Source organism: Camarhynchus parvulus, chromosome 7 (genome assembly GCF_901933205.1).
Source record: "Camarhynchus parvulus chromosome 7, STF_HiC, whole genome shotgun sequence".
Classification (NCBI taxonomy): domain Eukaryota; kingdom Metazoa; phylum Chordata; class Aves; order Passeriformes; family Thraupidae; genus Camarhynchus; species Camarhynchus parvulus.
The window spans coordinates 22,522,317-22,539,307 of record NC_044577.1 but is presented as its reverse complement, the minus strand read 5'-3'; the positions used below and the strand labels follow the sequence as shown (position 1 = coordinate 22,539,307).

At 57.6% G+C, this 16,991-nt stretch overlaps 2 protein-coding genes across 2 annotated transcripts; one reads left to right on the top strand and one right to left on the bottom strand.

The window, feature by feature from the left end:
- Nucleotides 1-2,726: 2,726 nt before the first annotated feature.
- Nucleotides 2,727-9,566, top strand: PLCD4 (phospholipase C delta 4). Its single transcript, XM_030951928.1, has 15 exons — nucleotides 2,727-2,774; nucleotides 3,122-3,280; nucleotides 3,753-3,981; nucleotides 4,206-4,335; nucleotides 4,960-5,191; nucleotides 5,582-5,783; nucleotides 6,039-6,183; nucleotides 6,596-6,748; nucleotides 7,100-7,244; nucleotides 7,564-7,746; nucleotides 8,157-8,273; nucleotides 8,566-8,744; nucleotides 8,879-9,014; nucleotides 9,086-9,256; nucleotides 9,384-9,566. Exons 1-15 carry the CDS (start codon nucleotides 2,750-2,752, stop codon nucleotides 9,488-9,490), a joined length of 2,313 nt encoding a protein of 770 aa, XP_030807788.1. The 5' UTR covers nucleotides 2,727-2,749; the 3' UTR covers nucleotides 9,491-9,566.
- Nucleotides 9,567-10,151: 585 nt separating this feature from the next.
- ZNF142 (zinc finger protein 142) lies at nucleotides 10,152-16,985 on the bottom strand. Its single transcript, XM_030951925.1, has 5 exons — nucleotides 16,355-16,985; nucleotides 15,947-16,124; nucleotides 12,093-15,309; nucleotides 11,102-11,207; nucleotides 10,152-10,769 (listed from the first exon to the last, which is right to left on the bottom strand). Exons 1-5 carry the CDS (start codon nucleotides 16,983-16,985, stop codon nucleotides 10,270-10,272), a joined length of 4,632 nt encoding a protein of 1,543 aa, XP_030807785.1. The 3' UTR covers nucleotides 10,152-10,269.
- Nucleotides 16,986-16,991: the final 6 nt, after the last annotated feature.

Here is a 16,991-nt window from a genome sequence, read left to right as displayed (position 1 = left end):
CCGAGGGGCGGGCAGCCCCGGCTCCGTGCGGCTGCTGGCGGCGGAGCACCGGCGGAGCACCGGCGGAGCGGAGCGCAGCGGCAACGGAGAGCGGGTACGGAGCGGACGTCCTGCGGAGGGGAGGGGGCGACGGCGGGTACGGGACTGCGACCTCCAGGTCCTGGGAGCCCCTCTCTCGGGCTGCGGTGCCCCGGAGCGGCTGCACGGTTGGGGTGGCGCGGGACAGAAGTGCCGGCGATTTTGTCTCCTTTGCCATAAGGTGTGATTTGTCCCCTGAGCTCCAAATTCCTTGGGGTTTGCAGCCCCATCCCGGAGCCCCTTGTCTGTTCCCCGCCTCACCTCCAAGCCCTTCTGCCCCCGTCAGCTGCCGGCTGAGCAAAGCTCTAGGACAAGGGCAGTTTGTAAGCACAGCGGGGCAGCGAGGTGCGGGGGTGCCTGAAGGGGGATGAGGGGTCATCCTCCCCTGTTCTGGCACGCTCACCCGTACGGTGCCATTTTATTCTGCCGGGCTGCTCTGCACTGGAGCGGCTGGGGACCCGTCACACTCACTGTCCCTCCAGCTCTGCTGCAGCCTGTCACCACCAGGAGAAACACTGCGATGGCTCAGAGTATGCTGGGGTAGCTGGGGCTGTTCTGGCAGCAGGCAGCTGCCCTGCGGGAAACTCTCGGGTTGGGTTTCTCCATACCCTGGCTCTCCTCCCGCTTGGCTCCACAATGTAATTCAGACTGGGGCAAGGGGGCCTGCATGGGGCCAGGCTGTGAGGGGCTCCTGGCATCCCTCACACAACAGGAGAGGGCAGAGCAGATGTGTCCTTGCATCCACATGCTCTTCCTTGTGCTTTCTTGTGCTTCCTTGGGTTGGAAGGGGGATCCCTACTTTGCTGCTCTTGTGGGAAAGGCACTGCTGGGGACTGGGGACATTGTTGGGACTGGGAATGCTTGGGCCATTCCGGGAGCCTGGAAGGGCTGGCACTGGGGGAGAAATTTAGCTTCAAACTCTCAGTGTGGTTAATGGGCCCAAGGGCTACAAGCTGCCCCTTTGCATGCTGCCACCTTGTACACATGCATGGCAGAGTGCCAAGACGACAGAACTGTTGGTGGCACTGAGCCCATCTTTGTCCCAGTCCAGCATGTCTCCCTGCTTCTCCAGTTCTGGTGCCACCCCAGCTTCCCTAAGACATGCCCATCTCCCTCATCTGCTGTGGCACAGGGGCTGCAGAGGTGGTGAGCACCTGGAGCTATGGCCCTGTGGAGTGGCTGTGCCAGGCTGTGTGTTGCTGGAAAGCAGGAGAGTGCAGGCAGATGGGTGACTGGAATTGTCCCCCCTGGTTCCCCGAGGGCCATGGGGTGCAGGGGCTGAGAGCACACTGTGGGGGGTGGATGTGGGGCACTCCTGGAGCTGTGCTAGCCAGCATCAGGGCACTGACTCTGAAGGGCACAAGAGGAGCACAGGGCTACCCCCCATTTTTGGGTGCAGGCACTCCAAGTCCTTGGCCAGTGGGTCAGTCCCTGTGGGTTGGATGTGGGGTATACAAGCACTGCAGCAAGTCCTTGCAAGTCCTGAGCCTTGCAAGAAGGACCAGTGTTGGGAAAGCACAGCCCCAGCACTGGGCACACTACTGGAAGGCATTTGGGATGGCATCCCAGCTACTCCATGTCTCCAGCAACATGTGAGGTCCCCAACAGTGGACAGATGATCCCTGTGTGCCCTGGGGACAGTCAAATAGCCACGACTAGGGTGTCTCACAAGAGCAGGGCCACAGCCTGGCCGGTGCTGTTCTGCCCTGCTGTGCCACACAGAGCAAGGGATGGCTGCTGTCTGGCCTGAGAGCCCACAGGGGTCTGGCAGCTGGGCTTGGCAGCTGCCTGCATGCTGACGGCACTGGCTATTCCCAGCCCTGCATGACCAGTGCCTGTGCTGAGTCAGGGACCCAGGGCACAGCTGCCACCCCTGCACCCTGGCACAGAGCCCTTTGCTCCCAGGGACCCTGGGTCCCCTCCTGCACCCAAACCCCAGCCCACCAGCTGCAGCATCCGCTCCTCCAGGGCCCAACTCCAGCACCCGGGTGACAGGCACATCTAGTGATTTGTCAGCGTAATTAAAGTCTCAACAGCCTAATCAAAGTCTCATTGTCCGGTAGTATTTATAGACACACACTGCCATGTGCTCCTGTACAGCTGTGGGTACAGTCACTGCCTGGGGTGCTGGTATTCCCTGGGGAGAAGAAGCTGTAGGAGCTGATGGTCATTGCTCTGTGTTCTCTTCCTTGCTATCACAGCTATGCCTCTCACTTTCAAATTTGCTGGTTGGGGTTGTTTCCTAGGTGGTGGGGGTGTTCTTGGGCACTGCCAGAGCAGTTTTTCCTGGTTTCAGGTGCTGCTTCTTACCTGGGAGCAGCAGCCTGGGAGCAGCAGGGCTCTAGTACCCGCTGGGCTGTGGGGCGTCAGTGCTGGCAAGTTTTTCTGTTTTCCACCAACACCTTTTGAGCTCCGGCTTCCCGGTAACACAGATTAATATTTCATGAGTATGGCGGTGTGAACTCGACACTTAAGGAATGCAATGACCCAGCAGGAGACAAACACAGGTGCGCTCAGATGCGGGCAGGGGCACACACACCTCGCACACATGTGGGTATGGCTGGAGCCCACTCGGCGGGACCTGGGCACAGCATGAGGGTCTGACCTTGCTTCCCCCAGCCACCTTCTCTCTTCCCTCCCCAGCAGCTGCCAGCGTGGAGAAGGCAGAGCTATGGCATCGCTGCTGTGCAACGCCCGTGAGTGCCCCAGCGGAGGATGGGTGCAGGGCAGGGCATTGGGCCAGCTGGATTTATGCCGAGGCAAATCTGGCTTCTGGGTTGAGCTCACCTTGCTGCACTCAGAAGCATCCCTACCCCACTGTGGCCATTGGGATTTGGGCTTGGAAGCACCAAGGGTGGATGGAAGGGTTGATGGGCAGTTACCCAGTGCACCTCTTGTGGTGAAGGGAGTTGTTTCTGGTTCGTCCCTCCTCCCTCATGGATTGAGGCACCATGTGTGACCCCAGAGGTGAGAGGAAGCAAAGTACCAGGGCGTAGTGCCTGGATACCCCCACCCTCAGTGATGCAGCCCATGCTGCCCCCAGGCATCCAGCTCACAGACACACTGGAGCAGATGCAGCAGGGGACTCTGATGCGCAAAGTCAAGTCCAAGAGCTGGAAGAAGCAGCGTTACTTCAAGCTGCAGGAAGACTGCATGACCATCTGGTACCAGTCCAAGAGGACAGGCAAAACTGAGTCTGCCTGTGAGTACCAGCTGCTGTGTGTTATCAGTAGGTTTCAGAGTAAACAGGGATGTGAAGGTTTGGAGATTCTTGGGCCATGCTTGCTAAGGGTGCTGGGGGATTGAAAGGCTCTGCATGCATTTGTGATCTCACTCACACCTCTCCATGAAACATCCTGCCCCCAGCAGGACTTGTGGGTCAAAAGGGCTGAGTGGAAATTGCAGCTGATACAAATGGAACCTCTGGAATGCCAGTGCCGGAGTAAGCAGAGAGAGGGGCAGATGGATGACTGGCTGACTTGATGGTTCAGCAGTTAATGGATAGATAACTAGTTCAGTGGATGGATGGATGGATGGATGGATGGATGGATGGATGGATGGATGGATGGATGGATGGAGTGGAAGAAGGAATGACTGGAAGACGTCTGTGGGCGGTGGCCCTTGCCCTGTGGTCCTTGTCTCCTGCAGACAGGCGTGCCCTCCCTCTGCCCCAGTCTCCATCAGCGATGTGGAGACGGTGCGGGAAGGGCACCAGTCGGAGGTGCTGCAGAGTGTGGCTGAGGAGTTCCCCCCCGAGCGCTGCTTCACCATCGTCTTCTACGGCCGTCGCGGCAACCTGGACCTCGTTGCTGGCTCGGCAGACGAGGCACAGTGCTGGGTACAGGGCCTGCGTCAGCTCATCGAGGTGGCCACCACCATGGACCAAAGGGAGAAGATAGACCAATATCCTTCCTGAGAGCATCACTCTGCCCCCCCACACCCACTGCTGATCATCCCCCAGACCCTGTGTCTTCAGCCTTACCCCAGCATGTGTGTAGGTGTTCTGGGTCTCACCCTCTGCATCAGTGCAGGGCACAGGAAAAGGAAAAGATTCCCTCTGATACTACCCAGCCTCTCTTCTCATAGCCAAGGTCCTTTCCCTTAACATTTGCCCTGGTTTGCTGCACATGGATTCGTGACTGGTTCCAGAAAGCTGACAAGAATAAGGATGGGCGCATGAACTTCAAGGAGGTGCAGCGTCTCCTGAAGATGATGAACGTGGACATGAATGAGGATCATGCCCTGAGGCTCTTCCAGGTAAGCCCCGCACCTGACAGCCTGGGGGGATTGGAGAGGGCCTGGAGGGGCTGGAACAAGCTGTACAACACCTCCTTGCAAAAGGATCTGGTCACTTTCCATCCATCCATCCATCCATCCATCCATCCATCCATCCATCCATCCATCCATCCATCCATCCATCCATCCATTTGTTCAGCGAACTACCTGTTTACCCAAACAAGCGCCCATTTGCTCATTTATTTGTTAAACTAACACGCTCTTCCTTCCTCCCATTCATCTGTCCATCCAGCTGCTTATCTGTTTACCTAGCTAACCAGTCATCTTCTTTCTTATCCCTCTCTCCCATCCATCCATCCATCCATCCATCCATCCATCCATCCATCCATCCATCCATCCATCCATCCATCCATCCATCCATCCATCCATCCATCCATCCATCCATCCGTCCATCCATCAGTCCACCCAACCAGCCCTCCATCTGCCCATTCATCCATTCCCCATTGATCAATGCCTGCCACTGGCACTGGCATGAGGTCTCTGTGCCCTCTCTTTGGGGTGGGAGAACCCTCCCACAGCCACTTTTGTGGCCAAGACACCCCGCTGTGCCCCATCTGGATGCTGAGGGAGCTCCCTTGCAAACAGGATGCTGACAAGTCAGAGTCGGGGACGCTGGAAGGGGAGGAATTTGTGCTCTTCTACAAGGCTCTCACGCAGCGTGAGGAGGTGCTGAGCCTCTTCCGGGAATACTCCGAGGATGGAAAGAAGCTGACACTGCTGGAGCTGGCAGATTTCCTGCGGGAGGAGCAGCTGGAGGATGAGGGCACAGAGGAGCTGGCCATGGAGCTCATTGACAAGTATGAACCATCAGAGACAGGTGAGAGCTGGCTCAGACATCAGCTGTGCTCTGCTTGGAGGCAAGGAGGGGTCACAGACTCAGTACTGTGGCAGAAGCATTCCCAGCCCCATCCTGGTGTGAATGGAAGACTCACCAAGGTGTGATCTGGGTGCAGTTCCCCTTTATTCGGTCTGTTCCTGGACCATTTTGGTGTAGAAGGTTGGCCACCCATGGTGTGCAAGCCCCAGCTTTGGGATCCACTGCCCACCTTTCCAAACTCACTGCCCTGCTGCGTCTTTCTGTGCCCCAGACTCTGGCAGCACCTGTGGCCATCAGTTTAGGGATTCTGGGAGACTCCAGCAGCCCTGTTTGCCCTCATTCTGCCTCTTCCATGTCCCTGGCTGTTACTGAACTTCCCTGTGCCTGCAGCCCGGGCCCGCCACGTGCTGAGTGCTGATGGGTTCCTCATGTACCTCTGCTCCCTGGAGGGCTCCATCTTCAACCCCCAGCACCGGGGGCTGTGGCAGGACATGAGCCAGCCACTCTGCCACTACTTCATCTCCTCCTCCCACAACACCTACCTGATAGAGGATCAGCTCCGGGGCCACAGCAGCATCGAGGGCTACATCAGGTAAAGGGACTGCTCCCTTCCAGCTGCCCTCCAACACCCTCCCACCCCAGTGTCATGTTCTGAGCAGCTCCATAGGATGAACCCCAGAAGCTCCTCTGCTCCTCTGCAGTTCAGCACTCCCTGCACGCAGCAGCATCCCCACCCTTGGTGGGTGTCCCCTGGTCCCTCAGGGCTGACACCCACGGGCAGAGGGGAGGGCAGGGAGCTGGTGCCCTGGATGAGTGCAGGGTTCCAGGGGTGACAACCCACCCCCAGGGCTCTGAAACGAGGCTGCCGGTGCCTGGAGGTGGATTGCTGGGATGGGCCAAACGGGGAGCCCATGGTGTACCACGGCCACACCTTCACCTCCAAGATCCCCTTCCGGGAGGTGGTGAGCACCCTGGGGAAGTACGCCTTCAAGGTAAGGCACCTTCCCCTGCTGCTGGGGGTCCTGGGTGGTCCTCGGTGGGTGAGGGTACATGGCAGTGGTGGGGGAGTGGTGCTGAGGCTCACACACCTGCTGATGCAGCAGGACTGGTCCCACTGCGGGGAGGAGGGTGGTGGCTGTGTCACTTTCTGGGGGATAGCACTGGTGGGTCTGACCTACAGCCTGCACTGTGCAGTGCCAGGGGTTGGGGGCTCCTGCAGACATGGACTGTTGGGGGTGCAGGGGTGAGATGGGATGTGGGGGATACTGGGAGGGGTATGAAGGTCTCAGAGGAGACACAGACACAAGGGGCTCCATCCTGGCACTGATCACGCCTGGATGAAGCCCTTGAGAGAGCTCACCAGCCCACCAAGGCTTATTTCCAGGTGTGCATGTTGCTCCTCAGACCTCGGACTACCCGGTGATCCTGTCCCTAGAGAACCACTGCAGCATGGAGCAGCAGGAGGTCCTGGCCCAGCAGCTCAAGGACATCCTGGGGGAACAGCTCCTCACCACTACCATCGATGGGCATGTCCCCTCCCAGCTCCCATCCCCAGAGGTATGGACAGAACACAGCTGTGCAGGGCATCTCTGTCCTGCCTGAGAGTGCAGCCAGGAGGTGGATTGCAGTTCAGAGAATAGGCCAACCTGTTCCAGCATTGCCCTGCTCCACTGGAGCATTTGAGGACACTGGGGGAGGGTACTGCATCCTCATGTTCACAGAAGTGCCAAGGCTGTCCCCAGGATTGTCTCCCCATGTCCTGCAGAATCAGACAGCGGGGCAAAACCCTCCTACCCCATCCCCTTCTGAGTGCTGAAGGGAGCTGGTCCCGCAGTGCAGGATCCCAGGCCACAAGACCCATGGAGGCACTGGGTAGCTCAAGGTGCTTCTCTATCCCCATCCCCACAGGAGCTGAAGCACAAGATCTTGCTGAAGGGCAAGAAGATTGGGCGGCTGGAGGACACCCTGGATGGGCCAGGGGATGAGGCTCCTGATGTGTCTGATGATGACAATGAGGCAGAGGCAGAGGAGGAGAGGCGGAGGGCAAAGGTAAGTGGGGACCAGCTGGGAGAGCTGAGCCCCTGGACGCAGCTATGAGCTATGGTGACATCTTACTGCATAGAGGAGAGATAGAGACTGCAGGGACATCACCAGGCAGGGAGGACAGCCTTTTCTTCCCCTGGCCATGCCACCCCTCTCTTTGTTGTGGTGGCGACATATTGGAGGTCCCCTGCTTGCTCTATTTCTGGCAAGAAGACTGCTCACAGTAGGGATGCTGCCACCCACCAGCACACCCCTGGCTGCTCTTACCTGCCCTGGCTCTAGGGCCCCTGGCCTGGGTGAGCGCTGGTGGATGGTGCTCCCATCAGGAGGGACACAACCTGGCTCTGCCTTGCAGAAGGACAAGGAGACCTTGGCACAAGCATTGTCCGACTGTGTCATCTACTGCAAGAACGTGCCCTTCCGGGGCTTCCAGGAGGCCCGCAGCCATTCCCGGCCCTCTGAGATCTCCTCCCTCTCTGAAGCCAAGGCCAGGAAGCTCATCCGGGATGAAGGTGAGATGAGGGGAGCAGTGGCACCAGGTGACTGGGACAGAGTAGAGGGGGCTGATGGCTTCTGCATGGGTAGTGCCAAAGCCTCCTGACACTGGGGCTCCCTCCCTGTCTGGGAGAAACAGGGTCCAGTGGGGCTGTACTGTGGAGTTTGGCTCTGGTAGCTGATGAGGTTATTGGCTTAGCAAACAAGGCAGGACACCTGGATTCCTGAGCAGGGAGAGGGATGAGAATTGGTGGGTGGGTGCATAGAGAGAGAGAGGGAGAGAGAGAGAGAGAGAGAGAGAGAGAGAGAGAGAGATAGATAATATAGTAGATAGATAGATAGATAGATAGACAGACAGACAGTACATGTGGGTGACTGTACAGGCCAGAGAACGACCCCACAAGTGGGCCTCCTGCTCTATCCCTAGGAAATGAGTTTGTTCGCCACAATGCCTGGCAGCTGACACGCATCTACCCCAGTGGGATGAGAACTGACTCCTCCAACTACAGCCCCCAGGAGATGTGGAACGTGGGGTGCCAGATTGGTACGGCCAGGCTGCAGCAGGGCTGTGGGCTAGGGAGATGCCTTGAGCTAAAATGGGCTAAATGGGGCTAAATGCCACCCTCAACACCTGTGTTAGTACCAACTACAACACCATCTGGAGCAAGGTCGGGTTGCCAGCTCTTGCACTGCCCTGGAAGTGTTCAAACATTATCACCTTGTTCCCCTGTGCAACTCCACATCTCTAGCTGTGGGGACAGGCTGGTTTTCAGCGCAAAGCAGAGTATGGTATCTCCAAGCTGTTCTGAACCCTTTTCCCTGCCACCTCCCTCCAGTGGCCTTGAACTTCCAGACAGCTGGCATGGAGATGGACCTATGTGATGGGCTCTTCAGCCAGAATGGCTGCTGTGGCTATGTGCTCAAACCACCCTTCATGAGGGACAAGGAGACTCTCTTCAACCCCAGTGACCCCAGCAGCCGGGAAGGCCCCGGCCCCATCACCCTGACAATCCAGGTACAGGGGTGTGGAGAGACCCTGGGGAAGCTGTGACAGTGTCCTGGGGCTCTGCTGGTCCCAGACAGATGGGGACACTGCTGGGCAGTGTGCTGGCGCCAAGGAGCCTCAAAAAGACAGATTTGGCCCTGCAGGTAATCAGCGGGCAGCAGCTGCCCAAAGTGGCCAACAGCAAGGAGGGAGCCATCATTGACCCACTGGTGCGTGTGGAGATCTACGGGGTCCCCGCGGACCAGGCGCACCAGGAGACCAAGTACATCGAGAACAATGGTGAGACCCACAGCAGCACCATGGCCCCTGCTGTGCCCAGGCACAGCCCCTGCTGTCCTTCCTTCTCTCAGCACCTGCTCTCTCTTCCCAGGGTTTTAACCCCCGCTGGGATGAGACACTGCAGTTTCAGCTCCACGTGCCCGAGCTGGCCCTCATTCGCTTTGTGGTGGAGGATTATGACAAGACGTCCAGGAATGATTTTGTGGGTCAGTTCACCCTAGCATTTGCCAACATCAAACCCGGTGAGTGGCTCCTGCCCAGTGGTTTTGGGTGCCCAGAACAGCCCTGCAAGCATGTCTAGGGCTCAGCTGGGTACTAGAGAGGAGGGTGGGATTCCAGTTAGCCAGAAGCTTGCTGTCCTTCCTGCAGGATATCGGCACATCCATCTCCTCTCAAAGGATGGCACCAGCATCCCACCCTCTTCGCTCTTTGTCCACATCCGCATCACTGAGCCACCTGGCCCTGAGCAGGACTGAGCTCATGAGGAGAGCAGCACCCAGATGGAAGCCATAGAGCCAGCTCCAAGCAGATGGGGCCACAGAGCCAACCAACTTGCCCTCTTGCTGACCTGTTTCTGTCATCCCTGTGTCATTGTTGCTGCTGTGATTCCCTTTGCAGTAGCCTCCGAGGGCTGGAAAAAAGCACTGACCTCCCCTTTCCAGGTTCAGGATGCTGCTACCCATGCATGAGTGTGGGGTCTATGCCAGTGCAGCTCCCTGCACCCTCCACAGGCACCCTGCCCTGGCCCACGGTCAGAGCTTGACTGTGGGAAGGAGAAGAAGAAATGGTGTGTGGCCCAGCTCTGCTGCAGGGGCTGGTCCCCTCCCAGTCAGGGGAGCAAGGCTGGAGCTGAGCAAACCCCAGGGCTGGGCACAGCTGGGAGTGGAGTTGGTCCTCACTGCCCCCTAATCCTGCAGAGCCTGTTGGCCCCTACAGCCCCAAATTAACCCCTATCCCATCCTTTCTCTGTAAGCAACTTAATAAATTGTTCAGTGACAAACAGGTTCAGGTCTGGGTGCAGTGATGCTGGGGAGAGATGGGGAGCTGAGCTTGGGTTTGTGCTCCTTCCCTGTGGGCACATGGCCCACTGTTCACACAGGGATTCCAAGCAGCACAAAGAAACAGAAACTGAGCAATTCCTTTTATACAGTTGTGTATTTTACAACCCATATACATATATGCCTGTATATACACACACATACATCTCTGCAGCAGGCCTGTGCCACCAGCCCCTTAAAGCAGTTGGGATTCAGCCTCACTGTGCTGTGCCATCCTTCTCTGCAGGGCACTCTCCTTCCTGCTCCATCCTGGGGGCCCCCTTGGCCTGGCTCTCCCTCTGCACGCTGTGAAGGTGGACAGTGTGTGTGCTGGGGTCCTTTCCCACCCCCTGGCTAGGGTCAACAGCCCTGTGCTCAGGGTGATGCCGGTGGATGTGTTTGATGACCTGGAACTTCTGCTTGGCCTTGTAGGGGCAGTAGCGGCAGAAGAAGGGGTGCTCGTTGGTGTGGGTCAGGTAGTGGTGGCGCAGGCCAGCTGCCCAGCGGAAAGCCCGCCCGCAGGCATTGCACACGTAGGGCTTCTCCTCGCTGTGCTTCTTCAGGTGGGTCTTGAGGAGAAAGCGCGTCTTGAAGGCCTTGCCACACTGCTCGCAGATGAAGGAACGGGCCTCCTGGTGCCGTGTCTCCTTGTGCACCCGCAGGGCGTCCGCGCGGTTGGTGCAGTACTCGCACTCATCGCACCGGTATGGCTTCAGGCCTGCGGCAACAGGGAAGGAAGGCAATGGCACCGGGATGGGGCACCGTGCTCTCCAGTCCACTCCACAGAGCATCAGTCCCCAGGGACTTCCCCCTACATCCCATTTTGTTAGCAGGCACACCAAGATACCCATTTCCAAGGCACCAAATAGTGCCACCCACACTTCCCTCCCACCTGAGAGCACTACTCCCACCCCATTAGCACAGGATAATGTGCTGCCCCCTAAATGTCCTCCTCTGTCTCTAGCTGGGCCACTGGCAGAAAAGAAGCGTGGAGCAGCCCCAACACCCTCCCCAGTGCTCGACAGCTTGTCCTCAGTGGGCAGCACTCACCCGTGTGCTTTGTCATGTGGTACTTGAGCTGGTTCACCCATTTGCATTTGTAGCCGCAGTCAGGGCAGAGGTATTTCCTCTCCTCCTTGTGGATCCGCATGTGATACTGGGCAGGAGGATAGGGTCAGGATGAGACCATGTCCCCGGCCCTGGGCATGTGCAGGGCTTTGGGGTGGCAGTGAGAGGCTCAAAGACAGTTCTGACATCTCCAGCTGCATGGGGCAAGGAGGGCTGTGTGCTTGTTTGGCAGGCTACGGGCAAGGGGGATCCACAGCAGAGTCAGGATGAGATTCCTGTACTGCTGAGCTGCTCTGTCCCAGCCCATGGATGGCACAGGCTTTGCTCCCCAGTTTGATATGTAAGGCAGAGTCAAATTAAAAACCCAGCCCAACAGAGCTGAGCACATTGCACATCCTGTCCCAGCTGGCCCCAAGAGACTCCAGCTCAGCCTGGCCATTAAAAAAGTCAATACTTCTTTTAGCAAAACCAGACTACTTCTCCCTCCATTACCCTATGCCTCCATCACCCACGCATTTCCTGTCCTAGGAAAAGCCCTTTATCATGCATCAGGATGCTAATCACCTACAGCAATGAGGGCAGGGGTACACTCTGCTTCCAAGAAAGCTAGAGGTTTCCCTGCACCCTAACTGGCACCACAGAGCATGCTGAAGCCAGCAAGCAGCCAAACTTGGCTTTTAATGGTACAAGGCTGCACCCAGAGATGTCTGCAAGAAAAGAAGTGAACTTAGACTGCTGCCACCTTCTTGCTTTGTTAAAAGTCTCCCTTGCCCTTAAACTACAACAGCAGAGAAGAAATGTATTGTACTGACAATGACTTTTATCTGCTTGACTCCTATTTCTGTTCAGCATGAGCCACTGAACACTGAGGATGAAACCTCCCCTTAGGAACATCTTCCCCAAATCTCTGTGGCTGGATGCCCCTCCAAGCAATGCAGATGGAGTAGGATACACTCCCAAGGAGGGCTCTTACCTTGAGACGTGAGGGGTCAGCGCAGGCGTATTTACAGAGGTGGCACTTGTAGGGCTTCTCACCAGTGTGGATGCGGATGTGCCACGTGATCTTTTGCCTGTTCTTGGTGGTGTACTCACAGTCTGAGCACTTGTACACGCGGGTGCCCCCATGGCCCTTCATGTGCTGGTCAAACACAAGCTGGTGCCGGCAGGCAAAGTCACAGAAAGGGCAGTGCAGCGGTTTGTCCTGGGGGGCAGCTGGCTCATGGCTCTCCATGTAATGCCGCACCAGCTGCTGCCGCTCCTTGGCTGCAAAGCTGCACAGCTCACAGCGGTGGCTGAAATGCTGCGTCTTGTGCTCCTCCAGTGCCTCCCGGGTGGCAAAGGTCTCCTTGCAGGTGCTGCACTCCAGGTGTGGGTGCTGCTTCTGCACGTGGCACTTGAGCGTGGCCTCACTGTGACACACGAAGTCACAGCGTGGGCAGCTGTAGGAAACCTTCTCCTCGTGCCGCCGCAGGACGTGCTGCTTGAGGGCCGTCTCAGAACTGAAGCGAGCCTCGCAGCGGGAGCAGCCGAAGTTGAGCTCACCGTGGTGGCAGCTGTTGACGTGGCGGGTGATGTCATTCTGCAGGTAGCTGCTGTAGTCGCAGAGCGGGCAGAAATGGGTGGGTGTCTTCTCGTGCACGCGCAGGCGGTGGATGCGCAGCTTGGAGTTGGTGCCGAAGGTCTGGCTGCAGATGCCGCAGGCAATGCGCCCCACACCAGTGTGCAGGGACTGGTGGGCCTCCAGGCGGTAGCGCCGTGTGGTGCTGAACTCGCAGTAGCGGCACTTGTGCGGCTTCACCCCCTCGTGCTTGATGCGGATGTGCTGCCGCAGGCACCGGGCCTGCTTGCAGGTGAACTCGCACTGGCGGCACTGCAGCTGCGGCCGCTTGCTGTAATGCTTGCGGTGCAGCCTGCGGTGCAGCCGCAGGGCTTTGGCCACCTTGGAGGTGAAGGGGCAGGAGGTGCAGCGGAACTCACCCAGGGTCACACAGCCCCTCTTCTTGTGAGTCTTCATGGCCCGTTCCTGGTGGCAGGTGAAGGGGCAGGTGGGGCAGGAGAAACGCCTCCTCTTGGGCAGGGTGGCTTTTGGTGGGGCTGCATCCAGTGGGAGCTCACTGGTCTGGTCTTTCTCAACACTGAGTGGGTCCCCCTCAGGGAGTTCGGTCCTTTGGGATTCATCCTCGCGATGCACAATGTGCTTTTCAGCACAATGGCTCTTGAGGGCCCGCCGGGAGCGGAAGGTTTCAGGGCACTGGGAGCACCAGAACTGCTCCAGGTTCCGGCAGCCATCCTCCACATGGGAGGTGATGGTGGTGACACGGGAGCACACAAAGGAGCAGGCATTGCAGTGCAGCTTCCCTCCCTCCAGTCGGTATTTCTCTGAGGGTTTCCCAGACTGGGAGGCACCAGCAGCTCCACCTGGCTCAGTCCCACCCCCTTGCTGGGGAGGCTCTTTGGCCACCTCTGTGCTGTCACCCAGCAGGGATTTCTCAGAGGCTTGACAGCCTGATGTCTGTGCCCCAGCCAAAGGAATGCCTGCTGCTTGTGTTTTATCAGGTAGCAGGTCAGCTTCCCAAGAGCTCTCAGCATGCCCAAACTCCTCTGAGCCTCCTTTCTCACTCTCTGCTGTTTCTGTACCATTATCACCAGGCTGGTCAGCAGGCTGGCACAGTCCAGGTGCCTCCTGATTGGTTGGTTTGAGGTTCTTGTTGTTCTTCAGGAGAACTGGGCACTTCTTTAGGAGGTGTGTGTTGAGTCCCCTCTGCTGCTTAAAGCTGGTGCCACACTCACGGCACACGAGCGGGGCCCGGCGGCTCTGGCAGCTGGCTTTGGAGTGCAGGGACATGGATTTCTCCTTCCGTGTGATGTATGAGCACTTGTCACACTTAAAGACCTGGCTCTCCGACTGCACCACCAGCATCTGCACCCTGCCCTCCAGCACCAGTGTCTCTGCCTGCTCTTTGTCCTGCTTCCGCAGAGCCTTCAGCACTGACTCCGAGCCGCCCCCGGTTTTGTCACTGGAGGTGGGCGCATCCTCTGGGACAGGCAGGTGGCCCTGTTCAGGTGTCTTCAGCATGCTGAGCCAGGCCTCTGGCAGCTTGGCTTGGCTGGTCTCGCTCTCCTCAGTGTCTGCCACGACCTTGTGGTGGTCTGAACATGACCCCTCAAGGCGGCCCATGTCCTCCTTTAGGGTGTCTTTTCGCTGGTTGTCTCCTGCCGCTACACTGCCCTTCACCACCTTGTCTTCCTGTACATCTACCTCTTCCTCAAAGTCTGGGATGTCTTCGAGTGTATTGCCACTGTCCTCCAAGCCAAGACCATCCTGGGAGCCCAGCATCTCATAGGCTGCAGGAGGCTCCTTGCAGGACAGCATTTCCACGCTCTCTGGCTGGGTCACACAGGCTTCTCCAGTCAAGTTCTCCAGGAGAGGGTCAGATGAGACATTCAGTGCCTCCAAGTGCAAGGTGCAGCTCTCTGCTGCATCTTCAGAAGCAGTGAGCTCAGTAGAGCCTGTGGCAGCATTTCCTTGCATGCAGTCATCTTCCAGGGCATTGCCAGCAATAGGACAGCTCTGCTCCCCCTCGCCTCTCTCTGCCTCACTGCTGCTCTCTGGCGGAGCGGCATCCTGCTCAAGGAGGGGCACCATGAACACTTGCTGGTAGCCCTCTTCTCCCTGGGACTCCACCTGGGATGGCTTCTCCTTCATCCACTGCTCCTTGCCAGTGAGGGGGGAACTGGCATCCACGTGCAGGGCTGCACCGACCTCACAGCCAAAGAGTGCCTCAGATGAGCTGATCTCCAGCTCCTTGCTGGCGTAATTTTCCAGCCAGTCCTTGTCACCAGGAACATAGCCATGAATCTTGCGCTTATGGAAGAAGAGGCTGGTGTTACTGAAGGTGCAATACGAACAGAGGGCACAGCGAAACTCCTTCTGCTTGGTGTGCTTGCAGTTCTCATGGTTCAGCAGAGCCTGCTTGTACTTGGTCTGGTAGGTGCAGTACTGGCACTGGAAGACAGGAACTTGGTAGTTCTGCGAGTGCTTTGCCTGCATGTGCTTCTGCAGCTCGTACTTGCGCTTGCAGGCAAAGCCGCACACCTCGCAGATCAGACTTTTGCCCTGGTGCCGCAGCTTGTGGCTGCTCAGCTGGTCAGCACGGTGACACCGGTACGAGCACTGGTTACACTGGTACCTGCAGGGACAAGCAGAATTGCTCAGGCAGCACGAGGAATTGGGGCAGGCTGAGCTTCATCAGGCACGCTGAGCTCTCCTTCCCCATCCCAGATGAATGGGGAAGGGGTACTGCTCAGTTTGTGAGATCTGACCTTTGCCATCCAGACAGCTCTTACTACAGGCGATTCCTCCCTGCAGCTGCAGCCCTTGGCACTGCTGGTGCTTTACACCCCCAGCCTGGGGACTGGAGATAGATTCCCTGAATATTCCATACAGTGACCATGTCAGACACGCACACTCTCACATGTGCATGCCAACACCACTTCCAGCATCTCTGGAGGTAGACTAGACCCAAAAGAGGTGATAATTTGGCAGTCCTGAACAGACCTTGACCCACAAACATCAGCAGAGCAATGAACCCAAGTTCAGAGTTGCACCTGTGAGGTAATATACCTCCTTGGTGGCATAGAGACATAAAAAATAGCTTTGACTCCACAGCACCATGCTGTAAGTTCAAAAACCAAATTTCTTATGTACCAGAAAGGGCAGGGCAGGCATGAGAAAGTCTGGCACACAGTGCAGCCAGAAGCAGACCCCTGGAGCAGGATTTGGGGAGCTCTGACTATGCTGCCAGGCCAGTGGAGCAGGGGTCTTACCGGAGATCTCCCGTGTGCTTGCGCATGTGGACGTTCAGGTAGTGCTTCCACTTGGTGATGTACCCACACTCAGTGCACATGAAGTTCTTGTCATTGGAATGGGTCAGCATGTGCTTGGACAGGTAGCTCACATCCCGGCACGTGAAGTCGCAGAGCTCACACTTGTGAGGTTTCTCTCCTACATGCAACACACAAATGCCTTCAGCATCACAGCCAGAAAAAGCAACATGGCAGGGAAACCAGCCCAGCAGGGAGCATGCAACAACTTCAGGGGAGTGACCCTGGGCTGGCAAAGCTGGTGGTGGGACCCAGGAACCCCGACCCAGCCCTCCCTGCCCACCCAGAGGCAAGACAAGACACCTTCCCCACCCCAGCTCAGATTTTGGGACCCCTACAGGGGACACCCACCAGTGTGCAACAGCATGTGCCGGATGAGCACCCGCTTGTGCGCTGTGGCGAAGGCACACTCAGTGCACTTGTGGATCTTCTCGTTGGCGTGCATCTTGCCCACATGGTCATGAAACTCCACAGGGTTGAAAGTGGCATAGGGGCAGAAACTGCACTGGAGCTGCTCGCTGCCCGGGTGGCCCTGCTTCTTGTGCTTGCGGAAAACGTGCTTGTTGGAGCAGATGAAGTCACACTGCTGGCAGTGGAAGGCGTAGTGGGTTTTCCGGTGAGCCTCCATGGCCTCAGCTGTGCCAAAGAGCAGGGAGCAGGCGTGGTACTTGCACTCCACCGCCTTGATGCCATGAGCATCCTTGAGGTGACGGACAAACTCCTTACGGTCCTCTGCACAGTAGTTGCAGTCCCCGTGGAAGCAGCTCAGCCTCTTGGGTTCAGCTTTGTGAGTCTTCAAGTGCTCCTTGAGGGCCTGGCTGAGCCGAAACTTCTCTTCACAGACGGGGCAGGAGTAAACATCGGAGTAGAAGTTGGAGATGTCCTCGTGCATGCTGGCCATGTGGCGGTTGAGAGCGTTCTTCTCCACTGAGCTATAGTGGCAGAGTGGGCAGCGATGAGCCTTCTCGCCTGTCTCCCGCATCATGTG

What these genes read in the sequence shown, in the direction of transcription:
- PLCD4 (XM_030951928.1), top strand. Translation starts at nt 2,750, where the DNA reads ATGGCATCGCTGCTGTGCAACGCCC. An exon ending in CCCAGCTCCCATCCCCAGAG is followed by an intron (nt 6,749 to 7,099) that starts GTATGGACAGAA and finishes CCATCCCCACAG; the next exon opens with GAGCTGAAGCACAAGATCTT. An exon ending in CCATCACCCTGACAATCCAG is followed by an intron (nt 8,745 to 8,878) that starts GTACAGGGGTGT and finishes TTGGCCCTGCAG; the next exon opens with GTAATCAGCGGGCAGCAGCT.
- ZNF142 (XM_030951925.1), bottom strand. Translation starts at nt 16,985, where the DNA reads ATGCGGGAGACAGGCGAGAAGGCTCATCGCTGCCCACTCTGCCACTAT. An exon ending in GCACATGCTGTTGCACACTG is followed by an intron (nt 16,125 to 16,354) that starts GTGGGTGTCCCC and finishes TGTTGCATGTAG; the next exon opens with GAGAGAAACCTCACAAGTGT. An exon ending in CTGACCCCTCACGTCTCAAG is followed by an intron (nt 11,208 to 12,092) that starts GTAAGAGCCCTC and finishes CCTCCTGCCCAG; the next exon opens with TATCACATGCGGATCCACAA.